Below are 18,338 nucleotides of genomic sequence, written 5' to 3' on the forward strand. Positions count from 1 at the left end.
TCGCCCCCGGCTCAGCCCGCCCCGCTGTGAGGCCGAGAGAGCGCCGCTTCTCCGGAGGACCGGCTTCCGTGTCCGCGGGGGGCTGACGCTGGCCCTCCGCGCGGCGGTTCCCGGCCCCGGCGCAGGGTAACCAGCTGCGACCGAGTCCAAGGCTGCGTCTCGGAGGCAGCCTCTGTTCAGAAGACGACGGAGGGCGGGGGCTGTCCCGGGATTCTGGCCATATCTGCGATTTTGTCGACTTGTTTGCGGGGAATTAAAAAAACCCTGTCGGTGTCAAAGTTCCAAGCTGCCGCTCAAGGCCGTTTTGCTTCCGCCCAGGAATTAACGCACCAACTGGCGTGCTTAAAAAAGTTTTACGTCACGTGTTTGGGGTGTGTGTGTGTGTGGGGGGGGCAGTTCTGAGGTAAAGGGACCCGGCTCAAACCGCACGCTTGTCTGCGGGGGCTCTAGGCGGGTCCTTTAAGCGTTCTCTCCGGCGTCAGCCTGAGCCTGTCCTCCCTCCGGGAGCGTCCGTTCGGAAACGCGGCGGCAGACGGAGGGTTCCGGCGCCTCCGAGGCCGCCGGTTGCCCGGGCAACGCCGCCCGCTCTTCCGGGAGCGAGGAGTCGGAGCCCTCGGCGCTGTTAGCCGCACGGGCTCGTTGAACGCCGTGCTCGCGTCTTTATCTAGGGTTGGAGTTTTAAACCTCGTCCCGCTCCTCTTCAGGGCTGTGGCGCCGCCTCGGGGAAGGCTCACCGCCTCTAGGCGTCCCCACCCGGAGACGGGCGAGGGCCGGGCTTCTCAGAGCTGACAGGCTTCTGCTTGGTAATCCGGTCAGCAGCGCGTGTAGAGTCTTTTACAGTTTGTTTATAAATAAATCGAAATGGTGACGTAAACATCTGTAAACCGGGAAGTTCTGCACATGCCTGTTAAGTGTTCACCTCATTTGAACCTCACAGCTGCCACATGTGACGGGATGATTCCATTCGGGTTCGGCATTAATTTGCCTAATTGGGACTTGAACACAGCTCTTTTGGAGGTTTTTTTTTTTTTTGGCAATTAACTCACTTAAGGGCTAAAGATACAGTTGGAGTATCGGGGAGCCAAAAAGAGTTAACTATGAAAAAAACCCCAAAATTTTAGGAAAGAGGACCACTGATTATCGCTACTAAATTTGGGGCTATAGTGCCAGCCCTTGTCTCGTTTCATCCTGAAGGTAGCCGCACGTGGTGGCTACTATTTGTGGAATTGAATGAGGGGTGGAGTCTGACCCGGGGCCTAACACACCTCTGCTGTGAAACTTCTCCAGCCCCTCCCAGATCCTTCTAAGGCTTTTTTTTTTTCCGGAGGGAAGATAAAGCTTATTCCTTAGATACAGCTTTTATTGATTTTTATTTTTAAAAACAAAGCCGGAGTTGCTGTCGCCCCTGTAACCAGCGTCCCTCTCTCCCCAGCACTGGCGTGGGAGCTCCCATCACCTGGTCTTTGGAGACTCGGTTGCTTTTTGATGGCAGCAGCTTCTGGGTGAGCAGTCCGAGACTCCGCAGTGCTCTTCCTGTCGGGACGGGATCGCTTTCTCTGGCCATCACCACCCTTGGACTGCTGGCGGTGCTGTTCGCTTTTACCCCTCCAGCTCTTGAAGAGAGAAGAAGATGCCACTACCATTTGGACTGAAACTGAAACGCACGCGGCGTTACACCGTATCCAGCAAGAGCTGCCTAGTTGCCCGGATCCAGCTGCTCAACAATGAGTTTGTAGAGTTCACGCTGTCCGTGGAGAGCACTGGCCAGGAGAGCCTGGAGGCTGTGGCCCAAAGGCTGGAGCTGCGGGAGGTAAGCCACCCCTCCCCCGCCTCCCCCGCCCCCCGCCAAAAAAATAAAACTGCAGGCCGCTGCTGCTACTGCTGCTAAGTCGCTTCAGTCTTGTCCAACTCTGTGCGACCCCATAGACGGCAGCCCACCAGGCTCCCCGGTCCCTGGGATTCTCCAGGCAAGAACACTGGAGTGGGTTGCCATTTCCTTCTCCAATGCATGAAAGTAAAAAGTGAAAGGGAAGTCGCTCAGTCGTGTCCGACTCTTAGCGACCCCATGGACTGCAGCCTACCAGGCTTCTCCATCCATGGGATTTACCAGGCAAGAGTACTGGAGTGGGGTGCCATTGCCTTCTCCAGCCGAATTTTGCTCCTTCCTTCCAAGCTACTATAAATGCTCGCTGGCTGTATCTTCTCAGAGTACCTCCCTGGCCAGGATAATCTGGGGCTTCCCTGCTGGCTCAGATGGTAAAGAATCTTCCTGCAATGCAGGAGACCCAGATTCCAGCCTTGGGTGGGGAAGATCCCCTGGAGGAGGGCATGGCAACCCACTCCAGCGTTCTTGCCTGGAGAATCTCATGGAGAGAGGAGGCTGGAGGGCCACAGTCCATGGGTTGAAAAGAGTCAGACACCACTGAAGTGGTTTGCCACACAGGCGCTAGGATAACCTGAGTTGAGCTTGTGAGCCCCTCTCCCTGTGAGGAGGGAATGAAACAGAGCAAAGAGCGCTTTTCTTGGGGATGCCCCTTAAAAGAACTGGAGAGGGTTGGATGGCATCACCGACTCAGTGGAGATGAGTTTGAGTAGCTCCTGGAGTTGGTGATGGACAGGGAGGCCTGACGTGCTGCAGTTCATGGGGTCGCAAAGGGTTGGACATGGCTGAGCGACTGAACTGAACTGAGATGAGGTTTGTTTTTTTATACTTATACATTTATTTATTTATTTGGCTGTGCCAGGTCCTAGTTGCGGAGAAGGCGATGGCACCCCACTCCAGTACTCTTGCCTGGAAAATCCCGTGGACGGGGGAGCCTGGTGGGCTACAGTCCATGGGGTCGCTAAGAATCAGACACGACTGAGCGGCTTCACTTTCACTTTTGATTTTCATGCATCGGAGAAGGAAATGGCAACCCACTCCAGTGTTCTTGCCTGGAGAATCCCAGGGACGGGGGAGCCTGGTGGGCTGCCGTCTATGGGGTTGCACAGTTGGACACGACTGAAGCGACGCAGCAACAGCAGGTCCTAGTTGCGGCGTGCACGATCTTTTAGCTGCCATGTGTGGGATCTAGTTCCCTGACTAGGGATGGAACTCTGGACCCCTGGGTTGGGAGTGTGGAGTCTTAGCCACTGGACCACCAGGGATATCCCCACAATGCCTGAGTTTTGAAAATGTGTATATGTTCTCCCAAAATGTAAACCAGAATGAAACAGGAATGCGTGTTGGCATCTGCATGAAGAAGCCATCTTGGAAATAGGTCCTTTCAGCCCCCAGGCATCTGGCAGACACCTAGGCAAGTCCTGCCCAAATTCTTGACCCACAGAACTGTGAGCAAGATAAAATAGTTGTTTTAAGCCACTTAAAAAAAAAAAAAAGGAATGCATTTTGGAGTGTCCAAGTAGTTCTGACCTTCTAGTATTGACCCCACATGGGTCATCCTGATTTAGTAGCCACGTTCGTTCATTTGTTCAGCATTCAGTGACTCTTCTGCTCGTGCATTCCTGCGTGCTTAGCCGCTTAAATAGTGTCCAACTCTTTGTGACCTCGACCTTTTGGACTGTAGCCAGCTAGGTTCCTCTGTCCATGAGATTCTCCAGGCAAGAAGACTGGAGTGGGTTGCCATGCCCTCCTCTAGGGGATCTTCCCAACCCAGGGATCGAGCCCTAGTCTCTTACGTCTCCTGCATTGGCAGACAGGTTCTTTACCATCTGAGCCACCAAGGGAAGCCCTTTGTTTTCCACAGGTCAAGCCAGATTTTGAGAGACATGTTTTGGTTTGAATTTGTGGTTTCTGCATCAGTTTAGTTGTTTAACCTTAGGTGAGGAATGTGACCTGTCTGAGCTCTGGTTTCCTCATCTGAACCACGGGGTAACAGTGATGCTAATGCTCGGAATGACTGTGTGATTTAATGTGCATGTAAAGCGATAGCTCCGATAACTATAGTCTATTACAGCAATCATAGGATTTTCCTGGAAAAGCCCTAAACCCAGTCTGAAGGAAGTTGTGGCATCCTCAAGCATCCACATAATGTCTTGCATTTAAAATGCTATGTAAGGCCTGTGAAGAAAAGGGCTCTAATTAAACCCAGGTCTCTTCTGGTCTTTGGCTGCCTGTTTCTAGGGTAAGAGAAAGATGGAAAAGCTAGTTATTTCACTTAAATGCCTATGTTATAGTCTTGACTGGAAAATCCTGCTGATCTATAGTTTATGAAAAGTCAAGAATAGATAAACTGTGCCCCTGGTGAGCATCCCATCATTGCATCAGTCAGTATTAAAGACAATTATTAAGGGCCAGGCACATTGAAAAAGACCCTGATGCTGGGAAAGATGGAGGGCAGAAGAAGAAGGGGACAACAGAGGATGAGGTGGTTGGATGGCATCATCTACTCGATGGACACGAAAGGGAGGGGAAAGTCGCTTAGTCATGTCTAACTCTTTGTGACCCCATGGACTGTAGCCCTCCAGGCTCCTCTGTCCATGGAATTCTCCAAGCCAAAATGCCAGAGTGGGTAGCGTTCCGTTCTCCAGGGGATCTTCCCAACCCAGGGATTGAACCCAGGTCTCCTGCATTGCAGGCAGATTCTTGACCAGCTGAACCACCGGGGAATTCCAATGGACATGAGTCTGAGCAAACTCTGGGAGGTGGTGAAGGACAGGGAAACCTGGCCTGCTGCAGTCCATGGGGTCACAAAGAGTCGGACACAACTGAGCGACTGAGCAGCACATATAGGTACCAGGAGCTCAGCCTGGCGTTAGTACCGGTAAGAGATAGGCATGAGGCACGCGATGATGAAGGAAGCAGGAGGCGCTGTGGACGTTAGGGAGAGGCAGCGGAGGGAGGGCTTCCTGGGGCGAGTGATGTCTGAGCTGGGCCCCAAAAGATGGGGTGGGGTGGTCAGTCAGGGGCTGGAAAAGACTGGCCCCACATGGCCAGAGATACGAGGCAGGTAATCTGCCTGGCACCTGGGGAGGCAGAGGTAACGCTGCAGACCAGGGCCCCCCCAGTGCGGGGTTCTTATGGTTTGGGGCTTGTCCTGCAAATTAGGAAGTTAGTGAAGAGTTTTTATTTTTTAACTTTATTAAAAAAAATTGATTTTTTTTTTTTTTGGCCACACTGCGAGGCATGCAGGATCTTAGTTCCCAGACCAGGAATCAAACCCGTGCCCCCCTGCAGTAGAAGCATAGAGTCTTCACCCCTGGACTGCCAGGGATGTCCCAGTGAAGAGTTTTTTAAACACGCACGTGGCGTGATTGTTTTTACGAAGCCGTGCCGCATCTGGAGAAAATGATTTGAAAAGAGCGGTTGTGGTGCAGATAGCAGTCACTTGGATCTGGATGGGGCTGAGGAGGAGTGAGCCGAGTCTGGAGATCTTGGGGATCTACCTGTCAGGTGCGGAGGGACTGGCCAGGGTCTAGGTGGATCCTAAGGTTTCTGGTAAATGGTGGGGATCCCCCCCCAAGGGAAGAAACGCAGAAGGAAGAGCAGGCTGGAGGGGAGTTGGCGGAGGCGTGTGGGCCGCTCACCTCCGACGCGCTGAGCTTCCCGCCCCAGTTGGAGATGCTGAACAGGCAGAGCATACGCGGGTCCGGAGCTCAGGTGAGAGGAACCTTAGAAGGAAAGGAAGTGCAGCGGCCCAAGAAGGGGAAAGTGATCCAGAAGAGCCCGCCTCAGTGACTGGTCCTGCCTGCTTGCGTTTGTTTAGTCCCGTCTCTTTTGTTCCCTTCACCCATTTTTCCTATTTTGTTTGTTTTTTTTTCCCTGTGGTTTCTTTCTCATGCACCTGGTCTGCCTATAACCAGTAGAGTCAATTTCTTGAAGAACTGTGGTTAATTTATTAGTTACAATAAATTAACTCTGGTTAATATGTTAAGACCTGAAAAGTCCTTATAAGCACAGGTTGAACTGAACCCACAGGCATTGCTTTGCTTCTCTGTTAGTCAGGAAACCCAGAGAAGTTGCCATCCCTTATTTGCGATTATCAGACTCAGAAACGAGCAGCTTCATCCAGCTGTGGGTATATGATGAGAGTGATTTTTTAACAGAAAGGAAGAGTGCTCTAGGTGGGAACAGTTGTGACCCCTAGAAAATGTCTTGCCCCCGGATGGGCTGTCCCACCATTTCCAACATTTTAGTACAGTCATGGTCAGAAAGTTAGTTTGTATAGCAAACTTTTCAAAGCTTCAGAAGCTGTGCTCTGTAGGATATAAACAGGTGGCTTAGGCCCAGGCCTAATCCTACCCAATGACTGTTGAGAAATCATCTGAGTCAGGGCAGCGGCTGTTCTTATTTTGTGTCCATACATCACTCATGAGATTCAGTCAAGAGATAATGGTTTGTTATCTTGCACTAGTCTCCCGTCAAGAAAGCTAGAATCATAGCATGTACATTTGGCTGATAAGATTTTGCTACTGCCCAAATTTAAGCTGGTAGCATAAATCTTTACTTTCTTTGATAGTTGAATATCATTTCATTTCTATTGTGAATCCACCTGCAATGTAGGAGACCCGGTTCGATTCCTGGGTCAGGAATATCTGCTGGAGAAGGGATAGGCTACCCACTCCAGTATCCTTGGGCTTCCCTGGTAGCTCAGCTGGTAAAGAATCCACCTGCAGTGTGGGAGACCTGAGTTTGCTCCCTGGGTTGGGAAGATCCCCGGGAGAAGGGAATGGCTACCCACTCCAGTATTCTGGCCTGGAGAATTCCATGGACTATTCCATGGGGTCACAAAGAGCTGGACGTGACTTTCACTTTTCTTTTTTTCTATTATGACAGTTACAAGGGCTATACAGTAATACCATTATAACGCTATACCTGGCAGCTTCAACTGTAGGGTAGTATTTTATTTCTTAAGCTGAATGTGTGATTAAATGATGTTTGTCAGTCTTCATAGTTTTTTTTTTTTTGACCATGTGAGATATTTGATAGTACATTAAGGAACTAAAACCTAAAAGGTTAGTATATTTATATCCAATATAGTTAACGTGCGTTGTCAACTTTTTTCTGAACCCACTGTATTTGAGGTGTGAAAGTGGCTTTTTAAAATGAGGTGGGGGGCGGATTGCTGCAGGAAAACATTGCTGTTCGGGATAGCAACAGCCTCTCAGAGCTGTTGAAATTCCTTGCATGTCGTTGAGTTTCATAACACTGTTTAAAGAGAGGCTGTCAAAGTTTTTACAGAATTTAAGGGGAATTGTGAAAGTGTGTGTTACCAAGGTTTGATGGAGGTGTGAGACAAGAGTGTGTCACCCACGGGGCAGTGTGTCTGAAAGGATGTTGCAGTCTAGAGTGAGATGGTCAGACCTAGACGTGCTTCAGAGAGTAAGCCCTGTGTCACCCCAGCTCATTGGGAATTTGTAAAACAAGGATGCAAGTGCAGTCATGTACGATGAGATACAGAATTCCGGTATCTGATCGTGAATTATGATGAGGGCTCTGAGTGTGTGTGCCCCCGTAGGCAGGCCGCTGGGAGTCAGAGCAAACCGGACATGGCTTGGTGAGCGTGGAATCAGGGGAAGTTGCGCGGAAAGCCTCACGTGTGTCTTCCCACGGGGAGCGGCCGTGCCCCCGGGACAGTCGCGGCGTCCTGTCTGGGCCGTCCGGGCCGGCGCTGCCTCTGTCGGCCTCTTGAGAAGGCCGGCCTGGTCAGCGACTGGTGAGACGTTGGCCAGCTGCTTGGAAACGCCTGGGTTTGGTCCCAGTGTTGCCACCTACCAGATGTGCGCTCTTGGGCCAGTTTCTTAATTCCCAAGCCCAGTGGCTTTGCATCTGTGAGCTGGGGCTGATACTGTTGGCTCTGTGACGGGTTGCGAGGATACAGTCTGAGCTAGAAAACTCAGCAGAGCCCCTGGTGTTTAGGAGACTCCAAGTGTTGCTCTGTGGCACCGTTGTCGGTGTTGTGACTCCCATTTCCACGCTATGCTGACCGACCTCTTCAAATGAACTCCTTTCTTTCTTTTATAAGTGTCTTTGCTTCTTCCTTTTACTAAGAGAATACATGTTTGTTTATAAAATGTTCTTATATCGATAGTACAAATAAGGAAAGTGGCCACTGGTAATGGCACTTCTTACCTTACTAAACAGAAGTTTAGTAAAGCACTGTAATTTAGCAGGTATATTGGAACCTCTGTTTTCCTGCCAGGGGTAATTAATTTGTACAGCGTCACTGCCCACAAACAGAGCTTCAGTAGGTCTTTACTTCTCTGTTTCTTCCCTCTTGCTCTCAAACTAACCTCTAGGATTTAAACAAACAAGCAAACAAAAATGAAATTTTGACTTAAGGTTTATATTTTTTCTCTAAGGCATGTCTTTCTCAGGAATTCTTTAAAAGCTTATATTACATTTGATAATCACATTTTAATTGTGCTCTCCTGGGTTTTAATTAGATTCATTGCAAAATATTATTTATTTTCTTAAAAATTTTAATTCATTTATTATCTCGGCTATGCTGGGTCTTCGTTCCTGCATGTGGGTTTGTTTTTTCCTCTAGTGTGGTGCGTAGGGCCCCCCCCTCCAGCTGGTCCAGGCTTCTCCCCGCTTGCGGTGGCTTCTCCTGCTGCGGAGCGCGGGCCCCGGGCGTGCGGGCCCGGTGGTTGCAGCTCCTGGGCTCTGGAGCTCAGGCCCGAGGGCTGTGGCGCGGCTCAGCCGCTCTGGTATGTGGCGTCCTCCCGGCTCAGCTGTCCTCCCGTGTTTCCTGCACCTGCAGGCAGATTCTCGATCATCGAGCCACCAGGGACGCTCCCTGTCTGCAGCTTCTTGCTCAGCAGACTGCCCTTGCTCCATATGCTTTTAATCGTTGTGTGTGTGTGTGTCTTCATTCGTTGATACACATTCATCAAAACTCACTAGGCACCCTGTGCCCGGGGCCTGTGCCTGGGGTCGCAGTTTATGGAGCTTCGGAGGACCCAGCAGAACTGGTTTCTACCTCCCACCCCCCCTCACGGTACCTCACATTCATATGATCCAGCTATTTTCCTTCTTGGTGTATGTCTTAGTCCACTCAGGCTGCTCTAACGAAATATCACACATGGCGTGGCCCATAAACCACAGAGAGTGATCTCTCACCCTTCTGGAGGCTGGGGATCAAAGGTCAAGCTGTCGCCTGGTCAGGCTCCACTGAGAGCCCTCCTCTTTGGCTGGAGGCTTCCTGGTATCTCACTGTGTCCTCACATGGCAGAGCAGGGGAAATGTAATTTCTTTTATAGCATGTCTGTCTTTATCTTAATGTTCTTATTCAGTTTAAATTTGCATTTGGTTGGAGTTTTTAAGTTTTTAGATCTCCAGTTAGGAAAACAGGACATTTTAAAAATCCTGGAAGCCTTCTGGGGACTTCCCCGGTGGTCCAGTGGTTAAGACTCATTGCTAGGTCTGGGTTGGATCCTGGTCAGGGAACTGGGATCCCACAAGCCCCGTGGCACGGCCAAAAGAGAAAAAAAACAAACCTGGAAAGCTTTTGAAGATAACGTTTTCATGCTTCTGCTATGATACATAATGTGTTAGTTTTATAGCTTAAGTTTTAGAGGGCAGTTTTCTTTCAGCTGTTTGTGAATATTTTGTGTAGAGGGAACAAGGATCTCCATTGTTTTCTGCATGTATAGCATATATACATAACTTTTCCAAATAACAGTTTTCAAATGGCTACTAAGCACCCCTAAGGTTATCTCTGAAGCACTTTATTGAAAAAGTTAAAGTCTAGCAAAACTTAGAAGTTCTCACTATGGCCTCTCATTTTAAAATTATAATTTGATATTTGGTTACTTTGTTCTGATTTATCACAGATATTCAGAAAATTGTATTTGAAATGCATCACACAAGAGCCAGGTTTTTCTCCTTGGTATGTAACCTCCGTCATAGTAGGACTGTTGTATCACCAGCGTCTGAAGTGGCGCCTGGGCCTCCTACTGTGGGCTTCCCCAGGGGCTCAGCGGTAGAGGACCCACCTGCAGCGCAGGAGACAGCAGGTTCCATCCCTGGGTTGGAAACATCCCCTGGAGAAGGGAACGGCAACCCATTCTAGAATTGTTGCCTGGGAAACCCCATGGACGGAGGGGCTTGGTAGGCTACACTCAGTGGGGTCGCAGAGAGTCAGACGTGACCGAGGGAACACCACCACCACCACCACCCCACAGTGCGTGGTTGCTGAATCAGTGTCTGCTTAGTTTAAAAGTTAAGGTTCTTGCTTTGAATTTAGACTGATAAGCAGAGACCACAGTTCAGTCAAGTCAGCCTTTATTTGCTGTATGATTTTACTTCCTGGAGAGAGTTGAACATTTACAGACTTTGAGCAGAGGTAGCAGAGAACCTCTTTTCTTTAGACTTTTTTCTTTTTCATTTTGAGATTCTTCTGAAATACTTAGAGCGTGTGTTTCAGAGGCTGTCTGGGATGAGATTGCTCTGTCGGGGGAATGGCAGCTTCTTTGCTGAACTTTAAACCGATTTTTCTCACAGTGTTTTCTGGCAAATGGGGACATTTTTTGGCTGTGGGATTTGTTGGAATCAAAGAGGAATGGAGCATTTAATACAAACCATTGCTCTCAAGCACTTCTTTAGAAAGTGTTCTTGGCCATCAGAGTGTTTTATTTTAAATTAGCATCTTAGGTATTCCAAATATCCACTGACCTTATCTTGACTGTTATCTGAGTAGGCCTCAAGAATTTCATGCGCATTTCCGTCTGTACTAGCTATTTTCATTTGGACTCTAAAAATAGCTGAAATACGTGTAAGGTATTGTAGAGTACCTGCAAACTTTTTAGCCTTTGGGCTGAGCATTTACTCATTCAGGTATGTAAGTGATAAAACAGTTAAGGCTGAGTTACAGACAAGGGTCAGTAAATTAGTTTCACCTATTGGACCATCTGAAGCAAATTTAAATCTTAGATTGGCCTCTCTATCTAAGTAAAGAAAGCTTTCCAAAGTCCAAACTGGATTATAAATGAGCAAGGATTTTTCTTGATTGTTAGATTTTTCTGTTACTTCTCTTACTTGGTCTAAATAATTAAAACTGGTCATATAAGTAAGTAGAGGGATTTTATGTACAAACATGGAGATATTATGCACTTTACAATAAAGTATCACGCAAGTTATTACAGACTTTGGACACCTGTTTACTCAGAGAAACGGAGTGTTCAATCTTCACTGAATTTCTAATAAATTTAGGGGTTCACGGTCTGAGATGTTCTGCCAGTGCTGGATTTTTCACCTAAGAGACATTGGCGATGTCCTTGAATGTCTCTCACCAGTGGTCTGTCCCAGCAGTGTGGTCTCGTGACCATATGGAATCGAGAGCGAATTTGCTCGTATACAGAGGTTTGTGAGTTGGTAACAAAATGGCAGACAGGGGAACTGATGCAGTTTTAGGGGAGCCCTCCAAGCTCTTCACTATCCTTGGTGCTTATGGCTTCAGATCTCATTCCTTGTGACACTAGATGCTGTTAACAGCTTTCTGCCATCCTCCTTGTGGGTGGATGAACGTTGTTGCTGGAAGCTTAGCATCTCTTATTTAATGCTCACAGTGAGTTGGGCATTATCTCTTCCATTTTAAAAGGAGGAAACTGAAGTTCTGTAAAATAGGATGATTTTGCAGTGCTAACCTGGGCAACCATACAGGTAATACGAAGAGGAGCCAGAATTTAAGTTTGTATGTGTCAGACTTCTTCTGCTTGAACTTTGACCCTTAAAGTTTTTTTTTTTTAATGAGTTTTAAAATCTTAAGTATCATGGACCCTTTGGAGAATCTGATCAAAATGCAGAATCTTGCACACAATTTCAGGCGAGTCTAGGATCCACCCCTCTTTCCATTCATTGATGAGCTCAGGTGGTGGACCTCGAAGCCTCTTGGATGAGGCAGTCTTTCCCCTTCTCTGGGCTAAACAGGGTCTCTTTCTTCCCTACTCTTTCTTTTTCCAGAGGGAAGGTGGTAGTAGTGAACATTTGTGAAAAATTCAAGACCTTCATATTTTTAAGAAAATAATTTGCCTCTGAAGTATCACTCCTTACCCCTTTCCCCAACCAATGCCTGTTTTGAATGGCCTTTAGATTTTAGGAAAGGGCATTGGAGGTATTCATTTCCTCTCTTGGATAACTTACTGTTAAAAAAAGGAAATCTCCTTTCAAGGAGGAAAGGGAGCAGGTTGTGAATGGTAGCTCCTTCATTGAGCCTCTGACAGTGGATCCTCGTCTTTCTCCCACCAGGCAGCGCCTTTGTGCCCACCCAGGCAGTAGGCGTGTGGCCCTTCTCCCCTGATGGGATGGGTTACTCATATTTCCTTCACGCATTAACCAACCCCCCCCTACTCCCCAGCCCCGCGGCCGGTTGTTGAGCAGTCTACTTCATTCTTCTTGTCAGAATACACACCCTGTCTGAACTTGGCTTTTTCTTTTCTGTTAACAAAGCTTTTGCTCATATCACTGTTTTAAACAATATGTTGCTTTAGCAAATATTTTTCTATTTGGTCCTCTAAGCAGTTTGTTCGTACATAAATGTCACTTAGATTTATCTTTCAGTGAACTGACAGGATATCCAAAGGCAATTTAAATTCCTAAGAATCATCTTAAGATGTTCATCTCACTAGAATAAACATGCATGACCCAAATCCTATATGAGGAGTGGCTTGTTGTAGAAATAACTCTTGTCAAGGGTTTGTGCCGCTTCATCTAGATTATCCAAATGAAGTCACTAAAAGGTGTGCAGGGTTTTTATTTATGACAGGACACTGTAATTGTGTTATTTTGAACAAGTTTTAACTGAGCAGGCTAGGAAAATATACAAGTAATTCCATGCTGGGTGGCGGCAGCTCATTTCTCTGTGAATCGAAAAACAGCTTGTCTTTGCTCAGTCATGTTATAATTATTTAGATGGCTCAGTCTTTGACTTGAGAAATTAATTTCCATGTCAAGTGAATTTTTAGCAGACATCAGATTCAAGCCTTACGGGCGACCAGGCAGGGTCCGGTGCTAGACGCACTTGAGCACTCCCTGTGTGGCCGAAGGAGCACAGCTCGTCTGCGTCTTGTGTCTTTCATGCGTGATTGTTTCGTGTGGTAATAGCAGCAGCTTTCTACTGGACGCTGACAACGCGCCTAGCACTGCACTAGACGCGTCACACACACTCAGTCTCATCCTGAGCATAACTGAGTTCCTTCCTCCTCCCGCCGTCTCAGAAATGGAGTGGACCAGAGATGGGCAGCGTGCACACCACGGGGGGAGAAATGGAGGGGACCAGAGATGGGCAGCGTGCACACCACGGGGGGCCTGATGCAGGGGACACGAGTGTTGCGTGTGTGTTCAGTTGCTCAGTTGTGCCTGACTCTTTGAGACCCTATGGACTGTAGTCCCCCAGGCTCCTCTGTCCATGGGATTTTTCCAGGCAAAAAATACTGAAACGGGTTACCGTTTCCTTCTCTAGGGGATCTTCCCAACCTAGGGGTCAACCCTGAGCTCAGACCCGCGGCTCCCGCCGGAGCAGGCGGGCTCTTTACCACCGGGCCGCCGGGGAAGCCACTACTTGTTTAGTGTAGAGTTGTCTTTCTTTAGCCATTTCCGTTTTCTCTTTTCATCATGTAAATGTGTTCATTGGTTAGCATAATTTACAGAGAAAAGTGACTCAAGATGTTGTCCTTAAGTCAGCCAGTTAAGCTCAAGAACTATACCACTGAGAATGAAAATATTCCAAGTGATGTCCTTTCTCTTCCTTCTAGAGTTTGGAGTGGATTATCTAGAAAATAACCTTAATTCTCACCCATATTTTGCAAATGCTTATTTGTTTGTATTTTTGTTAATTGGCACGCGTTTTGAAGTCAGATTTACATCTGAATGGTGACTTAAGGAAAAGAAGCATGTTTGATAATGAAACATATGTCTAAGAGGGCGAATCAGTGTGTGTACAGAATCTGTCCCCCGTGGCTGGAGGGCGAATCAGTGTGTGTACAGAATCTGTCCCCCGTGGCTGGAGTGCAGACCTCACTATCCACCACAGTGCTGCCTGGGCAGGCAGCAGGCGGCACCCCCGGCTACAGCTGAGGCCTTCCCGCGGCAGGCTCAGCGCTTTTCCCTCGGCAGTGTACTGCTTTTTCTTTGAGCCATTGCCATTTTCCTAAAGAAAAGCAATCCAGTTGTTACATTTTTTTAAATAATTTATTTTAAAAGGAAAGAAAGAGAAAGACAAGGAAAAGTTGCCAGAGAGAAAGCCCTGTTACTGAAGGGCTAGCATTTAAGTGTACAATTTTCTGTGCTACAGAGGACGTAATGAGAAATTTTATACTATTTCAGGGGACTTAAACTCTGATAACCAGAGCTAATGTTACTTGAGGACTTACTCTTGCGTGTTCTAAGCGCTTTAAATGTTTCTGTTTATTTCAGTTCCTACCAGGCCTATGAGAGAGGCAATCTCATACCCATTTTGTTGGTGGGGAGAGCTGAGGCCAAAAGGTGTTGAGTAACTTGCTCACGGTTAGGAAACCACAACAGGACTAGTGCTTCCGGCTCCCTGATCGGCACCTCCCCTCCCCCCGCCCCCCCTACCCCCCTCCCTACCCCCTCACCACCACCCCCCCCACCCCCCACCCCACCCCGTAGGCAGCCTGGGGCCAGTGACGGGTGGCCTGCACTGAGCTCATGCCCTTAAGGGCCATTTGTCAGAGTTGCAGCCTCCCAAATCTGATGGAGATTGTTTTAAGTACTTTTGAAATTTGTTATCTTTTATTTAATTACTACAATCTATTTTGCTTAAAGTATGATGTTGAAGTTGCATCAGGCAAGGAAAGATAAAGCCTGAGAAGGAGCATGAATCACGATCAGGCCTCTAGGCATGGTTCGGAACGTCTGAAGTGCTGAGCGTAGAACCGTTTGATAGGAGGCCTCTTGCGAGCTCGTTCCCTGGCAGAGTTGGAAGCTGCAGTCTGCTGAAATACAGCCCAGGAGAGTTGCCTGTTGAGAGATTTTCCAAAGCAAGATCTGGTTGCAGTGCTGTTGGATGGACTTGGAGGCTTCTAGAGTCAGAGGCTGCACGCAGGCAAGAAAAAGTGGTGGCACTAGGGAGCCTGCTGAAGTTCTTGCTGCCTTTATTGTGGAAGCTGGGTCACTGAGATTCAGCTGCTCTGCACACAGGTGTCTTTCAATCTGTTACAGCAGTTCCTCCCACCACCCAAGTGTAACCATTCTGCTATCTGTGAATTACGGGCATGGGGACAGCGCCACCGTACACCGTACACTGTTATTCCATCTTTAATTCTGCAAGTCATGTTTCTTTTTTTTTTTTAATAGCCCTCATAGAAAAACTTTATTGGAAAGCAGGGAAAACTACCAAGATATGAATGAAGACAAAAAATAAAAAAAGTTCAGACATAAAGTGTATGACCTTGGTTTAAGTGGAAATGGAACCGTTTGGTGGTTTTTAGTTAGTGACCTATATTTTCACTTTGTGGCACTGCTGCTGCTGCAGCTAAGCCGCTTCAGTCGTGTCCGACTCTGTGCGACCCCAGAGACGGCAGCCCACCAGGCTCCTCTGTCCCTGGGATTCTCCAGGCAAGAACACTGGAGTGGGTTGCTATTACCTTCTCCAAGGCATGCATGCTAAGTCGCTTCCGTTGTGTCCTATTCTATGCGACCCTATGAACAGCAGCCCACCAGGCTCCTCTGTCCACAGGATTCTCTAGGCAAGAATACTGGAGTGGGTTGCCATTTCCTTCTCCTGCAAGTCATGTTTCTATCATTTAAACTTTGGTTTTTGGCCACATCATGTGGCGTGTGGGGCCTTAGTTCCCTGGTCTGGGATCAAACCTGAGTCCCCCGCACTGGAAGAGCAGAATCCTAACCACTGGCCACCAGGGAAGTCCCTGTTTGTTTTCTGTTGTTGTTGTTAACAGACTTTTATCATTATATTCCCTCTTTTAACCATTACACTCCTTGAATATACGGTCGTTGGATATAGGAACAGAGAACAATTCCTGCTATCCTCAGTGCACATACGCACTAGTGGCTCGTTCATTCTCTTCTGCTTCTGAGTAAAATGAAAATATTGTATATATTTTTAAAAATCTATTCATTTATATTTATTTATTTGACTCTACCAGGTCTTAGTTGCAGCATGTTGCGATCCTTGATCAGGGAGTGACCCTGGGCCCCTGCATTGGGAGCTGAGTCTTAGCTGCTGGATCACCAGGGAAATCCCTTGTATGTGTTTTTAAGTAGCACTTCTTGGAATAAAATATAACTGGCATTAAAATATTGAGTGTGTGTGTCTGAGTTAAGTACTCCCCATCCCCTACCCCATTCCTTGATCCTCAATGAACAGCTTCGATTAAAAGGAAATCCATTAGACCCTTAAGGTGGCCTTTATTACATGGAACTTTATATTATTGATAAAAAAGGGAAAATAGCTTTTTTACATTAGAAAGGGATATACTTTTATTCTTTTCTTGGAGTATTTGTGTATATGGAAGAAGTATTTGTTAAAAGTAGAAAACCCCCTAATACATACGCAAGGTAAAAAGATCAGTTCTTGTATGATGAAACCATGGTTTTCAAACTCCCTCGATTAATGAAGAAGCAAACATAGCTTGTTGTTACAGAAGTCTGAGACTTTTCACATGTATAGTTAGGATTTTAACCAGGAAAGTAATTTCCCTGATTTTTTTTTTTTTTTAATCTTCAGATCTTTCATGGTAAGACTAGTTTAATGGCAGTGGAGCTGTTGTGTTTCTTGTTTTAAGACAGTGGAAAATACGTGGGGTAACGTTCTTTTAGACAATAGATGTTAACCGTGACCATATTCGTGGATAGTTTGAAAGTCCTCGTTCTCATTCCCTTTCTCTTTCTGTGGCCTTGCCCCACATCATCATCATTTCTTTGTCTTTTGGCCACGGTCACCTGGGATGTGGGACCTTAATTCCCCGGTCAGGGACTGAACACATGCCTCCTGCAGTGGGGGCCCCGGTCCTGACCACTTGACCACCAGGGAAGTCCCCATAACCCTCTCAGTATAACATGAAACAGCTGTAACTTTAAAAAAACTTTTTATTTTGTATTAGGTTGTAGCCAGTTAACAAGCAGCATGGTGATAGTTTCAGCTGAATAGGAAGGCATTCAGCCATACATATACTTGTTTCCATTCTCCCACAAACTCCCCTCCCATGCAGGCTGCCGCATGACTGTTGAGCAGAGCTCCCTGTGCCACACGGTAGGTCCTGTAAATACAGCCTGTACACACTGCTATATTTAAAATAGTGTGTACGTGACCATCCCAAACTCCCTAACTCTCCCTCTCCCCGCTTTTGCCCCCGCTCCAGTAACCGTAAGTTTGTTCTCTAAGTGAAACAGCTATAATATAACCTGACAAAAGTGAATGTCAGAAAAACAAGCAGCTGTTCCTAAATAAACCCATTTCAGCCCTTCTTTTCATTTTTACATCATGTGGTTACAACTAAAAGTATTGCTCATGGTGACACAAGATAGAAGGAATAACTAATACTTCAAAAAACATGAAAAATTTTTCTCCTGTGACTCAGTTGAAATATAAAGACTATAATATGGCCAAATTAGACCAAGGTTATCTGTCTTTTTTACTGTCCTCTCAAGAAAAAGAGTACAGCTACCATTTATCCATTGCCCTAAAACACAGGCATTTGTTAATTAAGCTAATAAGCAAGCCCCAAAAGGCCCAAATTTCGGAGATTTGAACAAAGAGAATGTTCAAACTACCACACAATTGCACTCATCTCACACGCTAGCAAAGTAATGCTCAAAATTCTCCAAACGAGGCTTCAACAGCATGTGAACTGAGAACTCCCAGATGTTCAGGCTGGGTTTAGAAAAGGCAGAGGAACCAGAGATCAAATTACCAACATCCACTGGATCATGGAAAAAGCAAGAGAGTTCCAGAAAAACATCTATTTCTGCTTTATTGACTGTGCCAAAGCCTTTGACTGTGTGGATCACAATAAACTGTGGAAAATTCTGAAAGAGATGGGAATACCAGACCACCTGCCCTGCCCTTTGAGAAACCTATATACAGGTCAGGAAGCAACAGTTAAAACTGGACATGGAACAACAGACTGATTCCAAATAGGAAAAGGAGTACGTCAAGGCTGTATATTGTCGCCCTGCTTATTTAACTTCTATGCAGAGTACATCATGAGAAACACTGGGCTGGAAGAAGCACAAGCTGGAATCAAGAGTGCCGGGAGAAATATCAATAATCTCAGATATGCAGATGACATCACCCCTTATGGCAGAAAGCGAAGAGGAACTGAAGAGCTTATTGATGAAAAGTGAAAGAGGAGAGTGAAAAAGCTGGCTTAAAACTCAGCATTCAAAAAAACTAAGATCATGGCATCTTGTCTAG

The 18,338-nt window shown here is 46.9% G+C and overlaps 1 protein-coding gene across 3 annotated transcripts in view; it reads left to right on the forward strand.

Annotated features, from left to right (window-relative positions):
• The window catches only part of PTPN21 (protein tyrosine phosphatase non-receptor type 21), a 77,584-nt gene that overhangs the window by 3,311 nt on the left and 55,935 nt on the right, over window positions 1–18,338 (forward strand). For 2 of the 3 annotated variants that reach the window (XM_070378402.1, XM_070378404.1), the window contains exon 2: window positions 1,433–1,810. The exons of the other annotated variant lie outside the window; for it this stretch is intronic. In XM_070378402.1, the coding sequence (XP_070234503.1) occupies window positions 1,631–1,810 (180 nt within the window). In that variant the 5' untranslated portion in view covers window positions 1,433–1,630. The remainder of the gene's footprint in view (window positions 1–1,432; window positions 1,811–18,338) is intronic. 3 annotated transcript variants of the gene reach the window in all.

Source organism: Bos mutus, chromosome 10 (genome assembly GCF_027580195.1).
Source record: "Bos mutus isolate GX-2022 chromosome 10, NWIPB_WYAK_1.1, whole genome shotgun sequence".
Classification (NCBI taxonomy): domain Eukaryota; kingdom Metazoa; phylum Chordata; class Mammalia; order Artiodactyla; family Bovidae; genus Bos; species Bos mutus.